The sequence below is a fragment of the Cetorhinus maximus genome, chromosome 10, assembly GCF_964194155.1.
Source record: "Cetorhinus maximus chromosome 10, sCetMax3.hap1.1, whole genome shotgun sequence".
NCBI lineage: Eukaryota > Metazoa > Chordata > Chondrichthyes > Lamniformes > Cetorhinidae > Cetorhinus > Cetorhinus maximus.
The window spans coordinates 122,420,813-122,439,076 of NC_135888.1; the positions used below are offsets into that span (position 1 = coordinate 122,420,813).

Below are 18,264 nucleotides of genomic sequence, written 5' to 3' on the forward strand. Positions count from 1 at the left end.
AGAGGAATCAGGGGAAGTGGATTCGGCAAGACCTCTACTGCTGCTGTTTCAGATTCACCTGAGCCAATCAGACTGCTCAAAGGGTTCTGAGAAGGGAGCTTCTAGGCATTTTGTGCCATCAAGACTGTTGTGAGACAAGCTGGGAAGGTTCTTCAAGGGTGTGTTTTTCGGGTATCAGACTTCAGATGGAATACAGCTGCCAATGAAATTGATTTGAGGGTCAAATCTATTGAGTGAGAAGTGAGAGATCCTACGTACCGGAGTCCAAGTTGAAAAGACTGAGAGGTTGCACGTTCCATTTTTGTGCCAGAGGATGCGAGTACTTGTAACTATCTAACAGGAAACAGAGGGTAACGGTTGGCCGGATGTGACTAGTAGTGAGCCACAAGGATCAGTGCTGGGCCCTCAGCTTTTTACAATTTATATAAATGACTTGGATGAAGGAATTGAAGGTATGATGGCTAAATTTGCTGATGATACAAAGATAGGTAGGAAAGTAAGTTGTGAAGAGGACATAAGATGCTACAAGCAGACATAGATAGGTTAAGTGAGTGTGCAAAGATCTGGCAAATGGAGTATAATGTGGAAAAATGTGAAATTGTCCATTTTGGAGGAAGAATATAAAAGCTAGTTATCTAAATGGTGAGAGATTGCAGAGCTCTGAGATGCAGAGGGATCTGGATGTCCTAGTCCATGAATCACAAAAGACTAGTATGCAGATACAGCAAGTAATTAGGAAAGCTAATAGAATTTAATTGTTTATTGCGAGAGGAATTGAATATAGAAGTAGGGAGGTTATGTTTCAGTAGTACAGGGCAATGATGAGACCACATCTGGAACACTGCATACAATATTGGTCTCCTTATTTAAGGATTTAAACGCATTTGAAGCAGTTCAGAGAAGGTTTACTAAACTAATACCAGGAATGGCTAGGTTGTCTTATAAGGAAAGATTGGGCAGGCTAAGCTTGCATCTACTGGAGTTTAGAAGAGTAAGAGGCAACTTGATTGAAACGTAAGATCCTGAGGGGTCTTGACAGTGTGGATATGGTGAGGATGTTTCCCCTTGTGAGAGAATTTAGAACTAGGGGCCACTGTTTAAAAATAAGAGGTTGCCCATTTAAGACAGAGATCAGAAGAAATATTTTCTCTCAAAGGGTAGAGTGTCTTTGGAACTCCCTTCCTCAGAAGGCAATGGAAGCAGTCTTTGAATATTTTTAAGGCAGAGGTAGGCGGATTCTCGATAAACAATGGAGTGAAATGTTACTGGGGGAGGCAAGAGATTACAGTCAGATCAGCCATGATCTCATTGAATGGCAGGGCAGGCTCGAAGGGCTGAAAGGCCTACTCTGCTCCTTGCTCGTATGTTCATATGTAACAATGAGACACATATATTTATAAAAGCAAAATACTGCGGATGCTGGAAATATGAAACAAAAACAGAAAATGTTGGAATAATTCAGCAGGTCTAGCAGCATCTGTGGAGAGAGAAACAGAGTCAACGTTTCGAGTCCGTATGACCCTTCTTCAGAGCTCTGAAGAAGGGTAATACGGACTTGAAATGTTAACTCTGCTTCTCTCCCCACAGATGCTGCTAGACCTGCTGAGTTTTTCCAGCATTTTCTGTTTTTGTTTGAGACATATCTTTGTTGTATCAACTATTTAAAGTGAAATCTATCTTTTTATTTGAAATATCTCTCACCTGTCAATTAATGCTTGAATTATGTTTGATTTTAATTGGTTTGTTAAAGTAAAAGTTTTAAAAAGTGAAATCTCGTCCATCAGTTTTCTTTCCATTGGTGTCACAAGAATTCCTTTCTTTTAAATCTCTAGAAGGATTGTAACACCTCTAATTATCTCTCCTTAAATAAGGAGAACAAAACTGTACGCAGTACTCTAGGTGTGGTCTCAACAACGTCCACTTCAGTTATGGTAAGACTTCTCTACTCTTTTATTTCATCCACCTTGCAATAAAGGCCAACCAACATTCTATCTGCTTTCCTAATTACTTGCTGTACCTGCATGCTAACTTTTTGTGTTTCAGGTACAGGACACCCATGTCGCCATGTACCGCAATATACTGTAGTCTCATTTTAAAAATAATACTTTGCTTTCCTATTCTTCCTACCGAAGTAAGTGACCTCACATTTTCCCACATTATAACTCTTCCGTTTCGCCTCAGGCACAAAATAAGTTATTATTAATTTGTATATGAACAGTTCGTTTTTGTTTTTAAACATCATATCTCCCTGTGAACAAATGGAGATGCTCTTTGTTTATAATTACTGCACTGCCCAGTTTTCCTGAGATCATAGAAGGAGTTGGCTTCTTGGTCCAGCACAGTTCAGTAATTGGTTAGTGTTTAATTACAGTACACTTGTGCATACATGCACAGTGCATGTTCAGTGGCCAAAACCTTAAAGGTCGACGAGTGCTCCAGTACATGCTGTTCTACCAGCATCACATGCTATATTTTGATTTCCATTGTCCTCAATGGTCAAGGATCAATTTTGTTGGTCACCAGCCATTTACAAGCTAGTTTTATTTTCTTTTCCTGCTTTTAAGATGTTCTGAGCAACTTGGGTGGTGCAACATGTAGCAGTGTGCTATGGACTGGTAGGACATGGGTTTGTGTTCCAGACTCATTATGCACCAAGCTCTCAAAATTAGTCGGTCTGTCTGCAGAAGCAACTGAGTAGATATGAAAAGGTGTTTAGATATTAGAAGACAAATAAATAAAACTTGAGCATGAAACCTCCCGCCTCCCATGCAGTGATGATCAATCACAGAAACGCATTAATGGAAACCTGTCTGCGACCCTTAAGCAAAATAAGGCTTTAAGAGGAGAATTGAATTATTACATTTTTTAGGGTCCTGTATGGGCGCCCAAACAACATTTATCAATGAGATGTGTGCCTGAGACAAGTGGACACCTTAACCAATTGCTGTTAAAACAAATGTGGAGCACCATCTCAGTGGCAAAAAAGCTTTCAATCCCATTTCACCCACATTCTGCCAGTGTCCTATTTTTAATGTTGAAATGTAGCAAGCTGAACATTGGCTCCCTACAGCTCATTTTTAGTATATATATTTTAAAACTATAATTTCAGTTTTTATTTAGCATTGTAAATATATCTTCCTGGTATTGCTCAAGGTGACTCACAAGGAAGACTAAAAAAATGACCCCTAAGTATGGTGGCTAAAGCATGATCTGAAATAAGTGTGATGCTTTCATGAAGTGCATGCTTGTGTGCATGATTTTCAATGTATTGTAGATAACTGGTTGGCAGAAGACTACAAATGGAAGGTGTGCTTTTTAGCAAACACATTGCAATCTGGCATGCAGCTTCTGAAAAACTTAAAATCTAAAGTATTTTACACAATTTCACAGGAGTGATTGTTGATCCTTGTGGGGAAGCAACTGGTTTCTGCTCAATTCCCGCAGTAGTATGGCAAGAGAGCATTAGCAGATACAAACATTTGCTTCACAATTCCAAGGCATGCCAGTTGCTGCTCTGTTTAACAACACTTAAAACTAATAAATAACAACATTGAAGTAGTAAAAAGATCCTTACTTGTGGCCACCCTTGAACAACTGGCTGTCACACAGGCCACAGATGGTAGCTGAAGATTCAAAGTAATTAGGCCATGAATTTTGTTCAAGTGTTATGGTCTCGTTTACTGTCGACAATATCAACCGTGAGCTGTTCATTTCCTGAATTAGACTAAAAATTTCATGAAGTTCAGCCTCATTCTCAGGGATCTGAACTGTCCTCCTGAGCAGCAGTAATGTAGTTTGGCGCTGTAAATCTTTCGAGGCTTGAGTTAGCCCTTCCTCTGGATTCAGCAGACCCAACGAAAGTGCACTATTTATCTGAAATCAAAATGTAAAACTATATATCTTTAAAAATATATAAACCAAACAAAGAGCAAACAGAAGCTGTGTGCAATATCTTGAACATCTTTCAATTTTATTTTCTAGCTCTATCTTCATCTCAATGGACACATCATCCTACAAATCAGTGTCATTTCAAGCTGCAAGAAGTTTGATACTTTTCAATTAACTGTGAATACACGCTCTTTCTCATCTTCCCCGTGGCCTTTTAAAGTGGGGGAAAAAACCCAACCTTTTATGGCCTTTTCTGTCCCAGGCTGGCTTGGCAGGAGAGCACCATGGGGCTTTCTGTTTCAAGTCAAGACAAAACTGCAGTCGTGTCCTAATTATATGAATGGGACAAGACATGTAAAGGACCCCACTGGCTTTGGGCAGGTGAACTTGCCACCTGCTCAGGACAGGTCAACTTTGTGGATGGTAGGATCCTGCTAACTTTTAGGTGGGTAAGTAACCTAGGCAATTTTCAATGATTACCCGCTTGGGTTTTGCCAGACGGGTGGAGTTAAAATTGTACCCAAGATGACAGAAACAGGTACACTACCATAATAATCCAGAACAAAGCAACCCAAATGAGACCTCACCTACCCCACCTTAAGCATTCACTCCCTCCACCACTGATGCGCCACAGCTGCAATGTGTACCATCTACATACCGCATTGCAGCAACTTGCCAGGGTTTCTTCAACAGCACCTCCTGAACCTGTGGCCTCAAAGAACAAGGGCAGCAGGCACATGGAAACAGCATCAAGTTCGCCTTCAAGTAACACACCACTCAAGTTCAGAACAATACCATCAACAATGGTATTGTGACAATGTGGTTTGAGGCATAATAAAGAACAATTAATGTGTGCTCATTAGTCACACCAGATCACCAATTTAAAAAAAATTCAATCAATGTCTTAAAGGCAGCTAGCAATTGCATAAGTGGTAGTTATTGATCTTAATCAATAGTGAGGACAGATTTAGGATACAAGGGCTAGTAATTCAGAGGTTTGAATGAATAATCTGTGCCAAAATACTTCTCTTTTGTTGTGCATTTTCCCCCCCACCCCGTTCAGTCATGGGATGTAGGTGTCGCTAGCAAGGCCAACATTTAATAACAATCCCTGATTGCCCTTCAGAAGTGCCTCAAACTGCTGCAGTCCATGCAAAATTAGATTTTGGTAACAGTTCAAATCGCACTATGGTAGCTGGGAAATTTAAATTCAAATTAAATAAATCTGGAATTCAAAAGCTAGTATCAGTAATGATAACCATGAAACTACCAGTTTGTTGGGAAAAACCCATCTGGTTCACGAATGTCCTTTAGAGAAGGAAATCTGCCATCCTTACCTGGTCTGTCCTATTTGTGACTCCAGAGCCACAGCAATATGGAGGATTTTTAAGTGTTTCTGAGATGGCCCAGCAACGAAGCTGTATCAAAGCTGTTACCAAAAGCTGGTTGTTACTGGTCATGGCTGGGAACTAAAAGTGCCAGTTTTTAAGGAAAATGGCAGAGGGGGAAAAGTAGCCTTAAAGATGAAATCACTTAATGGTACGAGCAGATATAATGAGAGATAAGCCAGCAGTGAAAACTTTATGGGTAAAATTAAGAAATAGAAACGATTTGGGACTGTAATGGGAGATATGTATAGGCCCTTTGGGGAGCAGCTGTGAAGTGATATATTACATAAATGTTGAGATTACACAAACATGTAGCAGAGTGGCTTTAATGGGGGATTTTAACTTTCATATAGATTGGGCCAAGCGTATGTCAGAACGGTAATGAATTTCTTGAATGCATCTGGGATAGTTTACTGCAGCATTATATTTTAAAACCAACAAGAGGGCATGCTTTATTAGATTTAGTAATACTCACAACAGGTTTTGATGGCTTTATATCCTGTTTGTCTCTTGTGAAGTCATAGCCACACTTTGGACAGATTCCTGGTTTGTACCGGTTCATGTAGACATAAGAACATTTGGGATTTTTACATCGTCCTTTACCTCTGCAAGTTGCCAAACCTAGGTCCTTAAGAACACATCAAAACTTACATTAAGCAGACTATAGGTGCAACATGCCACAACTAGAAATTTAAATACAGAAGGCTTCATAAGGAGTCATATAGTATACTCAGAATTACTTTTAGGGAAGAGAATCCACAAGCTCATTGGTCATAAAATAAGCGCAGTACAAGGTATGAAGAAGCATGCCACCGTTGGAACCCTAGGTACTCCGCCATGTACAGTAGGTACTTGGTTTCTTTTACATGGTGTACTACTGATGCCAGCTGTGCCATCAAGTAGAGTTGCTGAATAGATGGGTACTTTCCCACAGGGAGGAGCAAAGTTCACCTTTTGATTACTCACCTCACCACTGACTTTCCTTTAGCACCATCACAATAAAGAAAATTACTATTATTCTACTCAGCAGAGACAGAGAAATGAATTTAAACCCATCAAAAATAGTGGCCAGAATTTTCGGCTTGGTAAGTGGGGGCAGGGCCCACTTGCCGAGGCGTAAAATGACGCAGGGTGACGTCAGGCATGCGTCCTGACATCACTGCGCGTCATTTAGATTTTTCAGTTCAGCGGGCAGGCAGCCGAGTCGGCTGCACGCCCGTTGAACTGTCAAAGGCCTATTAAGGCCATTTAAATATCAATTGAAGTAATAAACTGAGCTGTCCGTCCAACCTTAAGGTTGGCGGGCAGGCGAAGAGCCCAGGCAGCCTTTGAATTTTTCATGGAACCTCACCTACGGGTGGGATGAGGTTTCATGAAGGGTTTATAAATTAAAGAAATTTTTTATGAATGTTTCTTGATATGTTCCAGCTCATGTGATGCCTTCACATGAGGGGGCATGTCTTACAATATTTTCTTTCCTTTATTTAAATTTTTAAACCTTAAACTAATCTCCGAGGCACCTCTGTGCCTCAGGGAGATTTCTGCGCTCTTTCGCACACATGCGCGAAAGAGCGCAGGCCCCAACTCTGGGAATCCACCCCCCACCCCCCAAACACCGCACAGCGAGTGCACAGCGCTTCTGGGCGCATGTCACGCTGGGCGGGCCTTAATTGGCCTGCCCACATTAAATGGCGGGGTGGACCCGATCGGGGGCACGGGGTGTTAAAATTTTAAAATGTCAATTCCAACCCGCCCATTTCCAGGTTTAACGTAGGTGGGACAGAGGGAAGGGCAACCAACCCACTCCTTGAAGACTGGTTGGAAATTTTAATATTTATATTAATATTTTTGAAGCTGGTAGCCTCAGATTTAACTTGCTTTGCAAATTTAACCCTGGCCAGCCAACCTTTCTAGGAAATTCCTCAGTTTAAGGGGGGCTAAGAGAGATTTGGGAAGAAGGAAAGTGTATTTGCTTGTGGAGCAGGAGTGCTTTCCCGATAAGCTGAAGTCCTTCCCTGGGATCAGACAAATCCGCCTCAGGTCAGAGATTGACCCTAACATTCCTCCTAGCCTCAGCTTCTGGCTCTTTATCTGGGGCTCAACTGGAAGTCAAATCTGTAAAATGGGTGGGGATCCCTTTTTTAAAATAAGGCTGCAAAATAACAAATGATGAAAAAACCATACTTTGGAGGATGATGGATGCTCTTATTAAGGAAACAGTGACACTAGTTAAAAAGCTAAAACAAAATTCTAATCTTCTTTCATTGTCCATAAGGTACTTACAAAGGCACTTGCTTTGTTTGTTTTCGGAAGAGTCAGGCACACAGATTTGACCGGAGCTGCACTGGTTTGAGGTGACCCATTCTCCGTGGCAACATTTAATCCTGTCTATAACAAAAATGAAAAACACAGCTATCCTTTATCATGGCAAAGTTCCAAACAGGTTACTTTAAGCTCTTGCAGCAGGATGCTGAACCCCAAATTGAAAGTGCCTTGTCTCACATTTTAAGTCAGCTGTTCTCACTGTTCGTAATTTCTTAGGCAACCTGCCAGTATTGCTGCTATGATAATGAAACATTCAAATTTTTTTGGTGGACTTACAGCTCCACAGTGCTGCACCACCTGTCTAATAATCAGGACAAGAATTTAATTCTGAACATAGGAACAGCAATAGCCCCTTAAAATGACAGAACAGGCTCAATCAAATCAAGATTGATCTTCATTTCTCTTGGTTACATTTACCTGCCTTCATTCCAATTCTTTAATACCCTTGTGAGGGAAGCATGCATCAGATTTTTCTGAAGTTTACTAATGCTAGATGATTATTAATTTATCTTTATATTGTAGTAATGATAATCCTTAGCCTTTGCTTGTTAAGCAGGAGAGTTTAATTCCATTAAGTATCAGTGGGCTATTGAATCAGAGATGATCTGTAATAATAATTTCAGGATGAAGCAATAAAAACTTAAAAAATAAAAACTTGACATTGAATCATTTGATAACAGTGGGAAGAACAATTTTGCAAAGGAAAACATCGGGGTATACATCATACTTTTTAATTGGGGGTCTCTGTAAAAACAGAGCACTGACTGGTATGAAATGATTCCTGAAAGCTTCACTTATATAGCAATTATGTGCAAAAAGAGTGAGACACTGAATAGAATCATAGAATGATTATAGCACAGAAGGAGGTCATTTGGTTTACCTGTCCATTCCTGCCCTCTGTAAGAGTTACTCAGATGGTGTCACTCCCCTGCCTCTTCCCTGTTGCTCTACAAATTATCTATCTTCAGATAATTATCCAATACCATTTTGAAAGCTATGATTGATTCTGCCTCCATCACACCCTCAGGCAGTGCATTCTAAATCCAAACCACTCGTTGTGTAAAATGGGTTTTCCTTGTGTCACCAATGTTGATGAAGTAATAAATTAAGGAAGTTTATGGACAAAAAAGCTAGTCAAGTAAGGAAAATTAAGAAATAGGTTAATTAAATTATCCTTATATGGGGTTGTGCTTTAATGTTAGATAATGATGAAATACAGAATTGTGGGGATTGTCATGTGGAGGGACTACGATAATTGGATAAAATTGATGTTTGCAGTGACTTTAGATTGGTAAAGGTCCAAAGTACTGGGGCTCATAACTGTCACATGGTTTGAATCTCTCAGCTAAACAGCAAGGTTCAGTTTTAAATATTGCCATTAAATATACATTTAAGTACAATTTCTGTGCGATTTGATATTCAATGCTTATGAAACTTATTGATTTCAGAGTAAACTATAAAAAAGAACCCCTCCACACACACACTTACCTAACAAAAATCTATGAATCTAAACTTAATTTTAAAGCCTTTGAAATAGATTATCCCTCAACAGTACAAACAAAGTACAGAAAAGCTTATGGTCTTGACCCTCAGTGAAATCAGTGCAGGACACGAAGCATCAGTCTGCCAGCAAAACCAAAGGATGAAGAAGCGACAGGTTGAAACTCTATTTTGAAGTCAGCAATGAACTGACAGGCACGGATAAACAAGGGCCTATAATCAGTTAGAAGCTAAAAATAATATTAATTAAGTGTGGTATTAAACCTTAGCTTAGATATTACTTCTAGTGTTCATTTTGAATTGAAGTAACATTTTCAATCATGTGCCTAGTGTATAGTTGCGATAATATCCTGATTTTAACTTGGGTTGTGTTCAGGTTGCATAGGGTCAAAGACAGGAGAATCCTGCAAGGCCCACACTACTTTAACATGGGGTCTTACCTAAATAGTGGCACACTGTCTGCTCTCTGAAGCCAGTTGGAATTATGTCATAGCTCAGGATGGGAGTGGAAAATTGGTCCTTAGGAAAATGCTGCCATTAGCATATAGTTGGTAGGCAATGGGAGGTGGTGAGGGGGGGGTGGGAAATGCCAGGACCAGAAACACCTAAGGATTCCTGGTGGAGTCCGGAAAACCATTCCTACTTTTCTGAACCCATTAAGAATCCTTACAAAGAAAGCTTACCAAAGAGTCTTCTAGCTATTCTGCTACCAGGTTTGGTGACTTGTTAGGATTTCTGCAGTTAAAATCTGGAGTGAAGAAGTCGAAATTGAGAAAGTATGACTACTGGAATAATTGGGGTGAGAATTTGGCGTTGGCGACAATAGAAGGTGAAACCTTCTATCAGGAAAGAACAGGCCAGATCAGAGATAGACTGGATGGGTGAACATCAGAAACTGAACAGACAGTGGCACACAGACCTGCAGCGAACAAAAAGAGCTGCCTACGGCCCATCGTGAACTATGGCTAATTGTGGATGGATGACAGTTAAAATTGCATTGTAACACTGAAGACATTATTCTGCCCGAACATTTGAAACCGAAGTAGGCTCTGCCTTCCTGAGGCAGGCTGCCCTCCCAAACAAGTTTCCTGATAAGTAAAACTGCCATTCACTGGAATCGCATCAGGAATGCGGTACATCCACACACTCTTTCCACCTCCATCCCGACTGTCATTTTAATTGAGTTGAATTAAAATCAGCAATCTTTCACGAGTTTTTAATTAAAATGATAAATTTCCTTAACTGACATGCTTATCCAAGTCACTTTGATATCATAAAAATTAAAATCACCCATTTAGGCAAATGTGCAAACTTGCCTGCTCTTCTCCATCTTCATAATTCGGGTGTAAAACAGAATGCCCCAGTTGCTTTAAGGTGCTAGGTTTCAGACCTGATGGAGGAGGGGAACTCATCAAGCTCTTTGCAGAGGAACCTCTAGCTAAAAAGGAACAACAGTTTTTAGCATCCTCCTATCAGAGTCAGTAAGATTTTTTTTTATATAAGGTTATCTTTTGATGGTTCCCAAGCATACAACCATTTTTCATGGCACAACATGTAGACAACAAACTCCAAGGTCTCTGCATAACTGGCACGTAGGAGGCACTTGACAGTTGGTTTAAATTTAATTTTTCATCCCAATCCTATGGCATATAGACAGAATTTGTGTGGTCCCTTCCAGTCTGTGATCAGGATGTTTGTATGTAAGGTGTGTGCATTTCCTTAACCTCAGAGCGATTTTTCCTAATTTAGAATAAATTTCAGCAGCAGGCCTTTTGGCGATTTTAAAAATAAAGAAGGTTATTTAATATTACGTACTTGCCCCAGATATTTGAAATGCAACGTCTCAATCACTCATCTCATTCACACTATCACACACAAAGATTACATACAGATGAAGTATAAAAATGGAATTTATAATTCAGTTTCTATGTCTACGCAGGCCTGGTGTCTTCTTAGTTGAGTTGATTCTTAGTTGGAGTGAAGGTCTTTTAGAAACAAAGGTTACTCGTGAGCTGCAAAGTATCTTGTAGACAAATGGCCAGGAGATTGGTTCTCAGGTGGACTTGGAAACTGGAACAAGTACAGTACTTGGGCTGCATTAGAAGACTTCGGCTTTGATGGTTCTGTTGTGTTTTTCCCCTAGATTTGCTTAGTTCAGGATATTTTAAACTGCAGTCCCTGAAAGTTAGTTTCAGTCACAGTTCTGCGTGGTTAACACTTTTGGGGTCCAGACCACCACGATACAATAGCAGTTAACAATGCTCATTCACTCTCATCTCTGCTTCAACTTGAGCTCAAATATTCTCCTTGGTTTAATACGGCAATCAGAGATCAACTGTCTAGAGATCCCATATTCCTCAAACACTGGTTAAGCCTTAAATGATGAGATGTTCAAACTTTGCAGGTGGCTGCGAAGTACCCTTGTTCAGGTCCACGTTTAACTAAATATTGGCCTCAAAATCGAATACTGTCCACAGTTTGAATGCCTATAGTCACATGTAAAGTTGCAGCCACCTTAACAGGTCTTGTGGCCACTTTCACAAAGTATGATCTTACAGTCCGTAATAGCCAATGGCTGTATGTTTCAGCTGAGCATGACACATGTTATACTCTATGGCCTGAATGTTTAGCTCGGTGGGTGGGTGCGATTGGCAGGTCTGGGATCGGCTAGGAAACGGACTGCCGACCGTGATCAGCCCCCAACTGCGGTTTCACGCTGGCTGGCCAATTAACGGCCAGCCAAAGTGAAGCATGCACTGAAAAGCTCAGCGCTGACGGGATGGGGATGGGAGGAGGGTGGGCGATGATGTCAATGCGGGTGTGAGCGGGTGCTGAGAGAAAGCTCCATGAAGACAGAGAGCTGCCTCATGGAGCTGCAGACCTGAAAATGTTCCAGCAAAGTTTAAAAAAAAAAGTCCGGTCATCACAATCAGGCAGCTGAAAATAGAGATGATAAAAATGCTGTCCACAGATTTTTATTTTATTACGGAAACCTCATCCCGCCCTTGGATAAGGTTTCATGAAAAATGTAAAGGATGCCTGGCCGATTCGCCCCGTAAAGTTGGATGGGCGACGACAAATAGCAGGCAATTGTGCTGTTAGCGTGCTTAATTGCCCTCTTGTCAGCGGGCGCACTTTCAACTTTTGTGTGCGCCTGAGCGAAATATCACGTGAGTGCACGATGACATCGGGATGTTCGCCCGACGTCATCTTGCGCAATTTCACACCCGATCAAGTTGGGCGCACGTCCACCCGATCAACATAAAACTCAGCCCTATGATACAATGTGCTGCTGACTTAGTCTTTACCACTTTACTACCCCAACAATGTAATAATCTTCAAAAGAATTCTTGGAAAAAGTTCAAAAGTTACCCAAATTTTAAATGGATATTATTTTGTCTTCCTGTTCAATTACTTAGGTTCCACTTACAAAGATTATAGCAAATTTAAGCATTAAACAATACAGATTTTCATCCTTCCCATTTTACGTGTCAATCAGCAACAAACAAAATAGTAACCTCGCAGAAAAATTTATACATGGCAATAAATGAGTTTTGGGACTACAATTTGATGAATGGATTCCAGTAATATGAAAACATTCAGAGTTTGACCTGCCGTCTCAAACCTAATGGGTGGAAATATGTTCTAATGCTTAAAAAACAAGAAATGCAATGAATACAAGTAGAACAGAGCAGGCAATGTAACGTGTAAAAAAATGTGTAGCACTCAACCTTGAGACACAAGGGGCCAGATTTTTGCAGCCTGATTTAGGCTGGAGTGGAGGCTGGCAGCTGGAAAAGATGGCACCGACGTCATGTGGCTGTACATCCCACCGCTGTTTCCAGCTTCAGCAATATTCGTGAGGGTGGAGGGATCATGAGCCTCCGAACTTGCCTGCACTTCTTAACAGGCCAGTTTAGGCCTTGTTAAAAGCCTGTCACTGCAAACTCTTTGGGCAGAATTTTCTGCCTGTCGGGTGGGTGGGCCCGACCCAATCTCCAGCGGGTAGGGAGCCGATCCCCGCCAGCAAAGAGGGCTGCACCGCCATTTTACGTGGGCGGGTCAATTAAGGCTCGCCCAGCGTGACATCCGGTGAGAAGTGCTATGCGCTTCCTGTGTGGGCGGGGGGGATTCCCTAAAAGCGAGAGTGCGCTCTTTCGCGCATGCGCACAAAAGAGCGCACATCTCCCTGAGGCTAAAAGCAGCCTCAGGGAGATCGTTGACACTTTGAACAATATTAAAAATAGAGAAAAAAAAATCCCTAACGTGTCCCCCTCATGTGACAATGTCACATGACAATGTCACATGAGATGGGACATGTTCATAATTTACTGATTAACTTTATCAAAATTTTTAACACCCTGCATGAAACCTCATCCCGCCTGTGGATGAGCTTTCATGTTTTCTCTATTTGCCGTCGGGGCTTCTGGCCTGCCCGCCAACCTTAAGGTTGGACGTTGGACGGGCAGGTCCTTTAATTGTTTAAATGATCCTGCAATGGCCTCAATTGGCCATTGACAGGTCAGCCGGCCCGCAGCTGATTTTGCTGCGGGCCCGCCTTCCTGAAAATTTAATTGGGGCGGGATAACGTCGGGGGTTCCGCCCCACGTCATTTTACGCAATGGCAAGCGGGCCCCGCCCCCTGCTCGCCAAAGGCAAAATTCTGCCCTTTGAATCTCCCATGGGATGGCCAGCAAGCAGCAACTGTCTGAATCAGGCCAGTTGAAGGCAGGCGAGGGCCATGTCAGGGGCTATTCATAAAGGTCTGAAAAGTTTAAAGAAGTAAAGTGTTCATGCTTTTCAGAGGTTAGAGGGCTTAGCCCTTTGAAGTTAAAGTTGCAACAGCCAATCACAGGTCAGGACAGGAGTCCGCATTGGTCCAGTTCAGTTCAGGGGATTCACTGAGGCTGAACAACACATCAGATGGGGCATTGCAGGCTACTTTTTTATTGCCCACCTCTGATTGCCCTTGAGAAGGTGGTAGTGAGCTGTTATCTTGAACCACTGGAGTCCATGTGGTGTAGGTACACCCACAGTGCTGTTAGGGAGGGAATTCCAGGATTTTGATCCAGCAACAGTGAAGGAACGGTGTTATATTTCCAAGTCAGGATGGTGAGTGGCTTGGAGGGGAACTGCCAGGTGGTGGCATTCCCATATATCTGCTGCCCTTGCCCTTCTAGATGGTAGCGGTCGTAGGTTTGGAAGGTGCTGTCTGAGCCGCCTTGGCGAGTTCCTGCAGTGCATCTTGTAGATGGTACACATTGCTGCCACTGTGCATCAGTGGTGGAGGGAATGCATGTTTGTGGATGGGGTGCCTATCAAGCAGGCTGCTTTGTCCTGGAAGGTATCAAGCTTCTTGAGTGTTGTTGGAGCTGCACTCATCTAGGCAAGTGGAGAGTATTTTATCACACTCCTAAATTGTGCCTTGTAGGTGGTGGACAGGCTTTGTGGAGTCAGGTGGTGAGTTACTCGCCACAGGATTCCTAGCATCTGACCTGCTCTTGCAGCCACAGCATTTATATATAGTCCAGTTCAGTTTCTGGTCAAAGGTAACCCCCAGCATGTTGATAGTGGGGATTCAGTGATGGCAATGCCAATGAATGCTAAGGGGAGGTGGTTAGATTCTTTTTTTTATTCATTCATGGGATGTGGGTGTCAATGGTTAGGCCAACATTTATGGCCCACCTCTAATTGCCTTGAGAAGGTGGTGGTGAGCTGCCTTCTTGAACTACTGCAGTCCAGGTAGATAACCCGTAGTGATATTAGGGAGGAAGTTCCAGGATTTTGACCCAGCGACAGTGTTGGAGATGGTCATTGCCTGGCACTTGTATGGTGCAAATGTTACGTGCCACTTGTCAGCCCAACCCGGACACTGTCTAGGTCCTGCTGCATTTGAACATGGACTGCTTCAGTGTCTGTGTCGTCGTGAATAGTGCTGAACATTTTGCAATCATCAGTGAACATCCCCACTTCTGACCTTATGATGGAAGGAAGGTCACTGATGAAGCAGCTGAACCAGCTTGGGCCTAGGACACTATCCTGATGAAATCCTGCAGTGATGTCCTGGAACTGAGATGGCTGACCTCTAACAACCACAACCATCTTTCTTTGTGCTAGGTATGACTCCAACCAGTGGAGAGTTTCCCCTGATGCCCATTGACTCCAGTTTTGCTAGGACTCCTTGATGCTACACTCAGTCAAATACGGCCTTGATGTCGAGGGCAGTCATTTCTCACCTCACCTCGGGAGTTCAGCTCTTTTGTCCATGTTTGAACCAAGGCTGTAATCAGGTTAGGAGCTGAGTGGCCCTGGCAGAACCCAAACTGAGCTTCAGTGAGAAGGTTATTGCTAAGTAAATGTTGCTTGATAGCATGGTTGATGACCCCTTCTATCACTTTACTGATGAAGGAGAGTAGGCTGATGGGGTGGTAATTGGTCGGGTTGAATTTGTCCTGCTTTTTGTGTACAGGACATACCTGGGCAATTTTCCACATTGCCAGATAGATGCCAGTGCTGTAGCTATATTAGAACAGCTTGGCTCAGGGCGTGGCAAGTTCTGCAGCACAAGTCTTCAGTACTATTGCCAGAATATTGTCAGGGCCCAAAGCCTTTGCAGTATCCAGTACCTTCAGCCGTTTCTTGATATTATGTGGCGTGAATCAAATTGGCTGAAGACTGGCATCTATGATGCTAGGAGCCTCCAGAGGAGGCAGAGATAGATCAACCATTCTGCATTTCTAATTGAAGATTGTTGCAAATGCTTCAACCTTATCTTTTGCACTGATGTGCTGGGTTTCCCCATCATTGAGGGTGGGGATATTTGTGGACTCGCCTCCTCCTCCAGTGAGTTGTTTAATTGTACACCACCATTCACGACTGGCTGTGGCAGGACTGCAGAGGTTAGATCTGATCTGTTGGTTGTGGAATCACTCAGCTCTGTCTATTGCTTGCTGCTTATGCTGTTTGGCATGCAAGTAGTCTTGTGTTATAGCTTCATCAAGTTGACATCTGATTTTTAGGTATATCTGGTGCTGTTCCAGCAGCAGAATTGTACTCGAACACAATCTGTAACCTCATGACCCGGCATATCCCCCACTCTACCATTACCATCAAGCAAGGGGGTCAACCCTGGTTCAATGAAGAGTGCAGGAGGGCTAGGAGCAGCACTGAGAGTTTTTATGAGAGTTACTGGAAAATAAAATGCTAAATATTTCATACCAACTGCTCAAATACCTGTGGCTTTGTTGTTTGTTGAAGATGCAGAGGAGTCTATTGTGTCTGCTTGATTGATGGGCATTGTGACCACTCGAATATAGGTGACCCCAGACTGTGGAGCTACAAAAAGCAAAATATATCAGAATAGCGTAAACTGGGCCTCTCGTGCTTCAATTTCTGAATGGTATAATTTAGGAAAATTATTAAAACCTTGGAGAGGGTTTAGAGGAGATTTACCATGACAATACCAGGGGAGAGACTAGAGAAAATGTCCTTCTTGAGCACAGAAGGAAATTGGGAGATTGAAGAGAGGTTTGAAACTGGTAAATAAGAAGTAACCGTTTCCACTAGCAGGATTGCCAGTAACCAGAGGACGCAGATCTCAGATAATTGGAAAAAAACTGGGGGAAGATGTGAAAAATTGTTTTTAGACAGATAGTTTGGTCCAGCATGCACTGTCTAAAAGATTGGTGGAAGCACATTGAATTTTGAAAAAGGGAATTAGATATACACTTGTCAAGGAAACATTTGCCAGTCTATAGGGAAAGAGCAGAGGGTTGTGGGACTTACCACTTTAGATTCACAGACAAAAAAAAAACTACAAACTGTTAGTGAATTAATCTAAAGTAGTCCACACCTCCCTAAATCACAAATTCTTGCAGGGAATTATCTCATTTATTTCATCTGGGTGGTTTATTCTTCTTTGTCTCTCCCAGTAATAATCATCCTCTTTGTGAAACGGGAAAGAGGGATACTTTGACACCCTGCACACATTTTAACATGGAAGGTTCCCTAGAAGACAATTCACTTACAATTATCACTAAGATGTATTATTTTGGTTGCGGATTTAAAATTTGACTCTTAAAAAAACACATTGAGTGTCATAAGACTCCTTATGCTGGTATTTGAATGTTACTTTATTAGCTCTGGTGTCCCTCAAGGATCTAGCCTTGGTCAAATCCGTTTACTCATATACACGCTATGCCTCAGCAACATCTTCTGAAAACGCAGCAGCAGGCTCCAACATACAGTGATGACCCCATCTCTACCTCACCACCACCACCTCAATCGACCTTCACTGTCTCTACATTGTCCAACTATTTGCCTGACATCTAGCACTCGATGAACAGAATTTTCTCCAACTAAATGTTAAAAAGACTGAAGCCTTCGTATTCAGTTCCTGCGACAAACTCCACTCCAGTGCCACTGACTTCATCTCACTCCCTGGAAACTATCTGAGGCTGAACCAGACTGTTGGCAACTTTAACGTCATAGCTGACCTCGGGATGAGCTGCTGACCAACATTTGTGTCATCACCAAAACCTCCACATCTCCACCTCCATAACATTGCCTGACTCTGCCCCTGCCTCAGCTCATCTGCTGCTGAAACCTTCAATGTCTTTATTATCTCTAAACTTGACGATTCAAACGCATTACTGGCTAGTCTCATTTCTTCCCCCTTCCAAAAACATGACGTGATCTAAAACTCTGCTGCCCATGTCCTTACTCGCACCAAGTCCCGTTCACCCAACACACCTGTGCTGATTGCCCCACATTGGCTTTCAGTTAAGCAATGCCTCAAACTTAAAGGGAAGAATTTTCCCCCCATTGTGGGGGGAAGTGCAGGAGCGGGCGTGGGCAGGCGCGCCTCCGATCGGCACCCCTGATTGGGGGCGCGCTGCCATTTTACGTGGTCAGGCCAATTAAGGCCCGCCCAGTGTGATGTCCACCAGGAAGCACTATGCACTCCCTGTGTGGGCGGGGGTGGATTCCCTGAGGCTAAGTGCTGCCTCAGGGAAATCGGTTCCAAATTTAAAAATGTTAAATAGACAAAAACAAAATTTCCCTGATATGTCCCCCCATGTGACATTGTCACATGAGTTGGGACATGTCCATCACTTTTACTGAAACCTTTATTAAATATTTTAAAACCCTCATGAAACCTCAT

The 18,264-nt window shown here is 42.4% G+C and overlaps 1 protein-coding gene across 5 annotated transcripts in view; it reads right to left on the bottom strand.

The window, feature by feature from the left end:
• Positions 1-18,264, bottom strand: part of hmgxb3 (HMG box domain containing 3) — a 77,034-nt gene that overhangs the window by 28,925 nt on the left and 29,845 nt on the right. For 3 of the 5 annotated variants that reach the window (XM_078551064.1, XM_078551062.1, XM_078551065.1), the window contains exons 10-14: positions 16,335-16,436; positions 10,414-10,539; positions 7,560-7,660; positions 5,752-5,904; positions 3,575-3,873 (exon numbers count right to left, since the gene is read on the bottom strand). In XM_078551064.1, the coding sequence (XP_078407190.1) occupies positions 3,575-3,873; positions 5,752-5,904; positions 7,560-7,660; positions 10,414-10,539; positions 16,335-16,436 (781 nt within the window). Of the gene's footprint in view, positions 1-3,574; positions 3,874-5,751; positions 5,905-7,559; positions 7,665-10,413; positions 10,540-16,334; positions 16,437-18,264 lie in introns of all 5 variants that reach the window. The other 2 variants (XM_078551066.1, XM_078551063.1) reach the window with 1 other exon arrangement.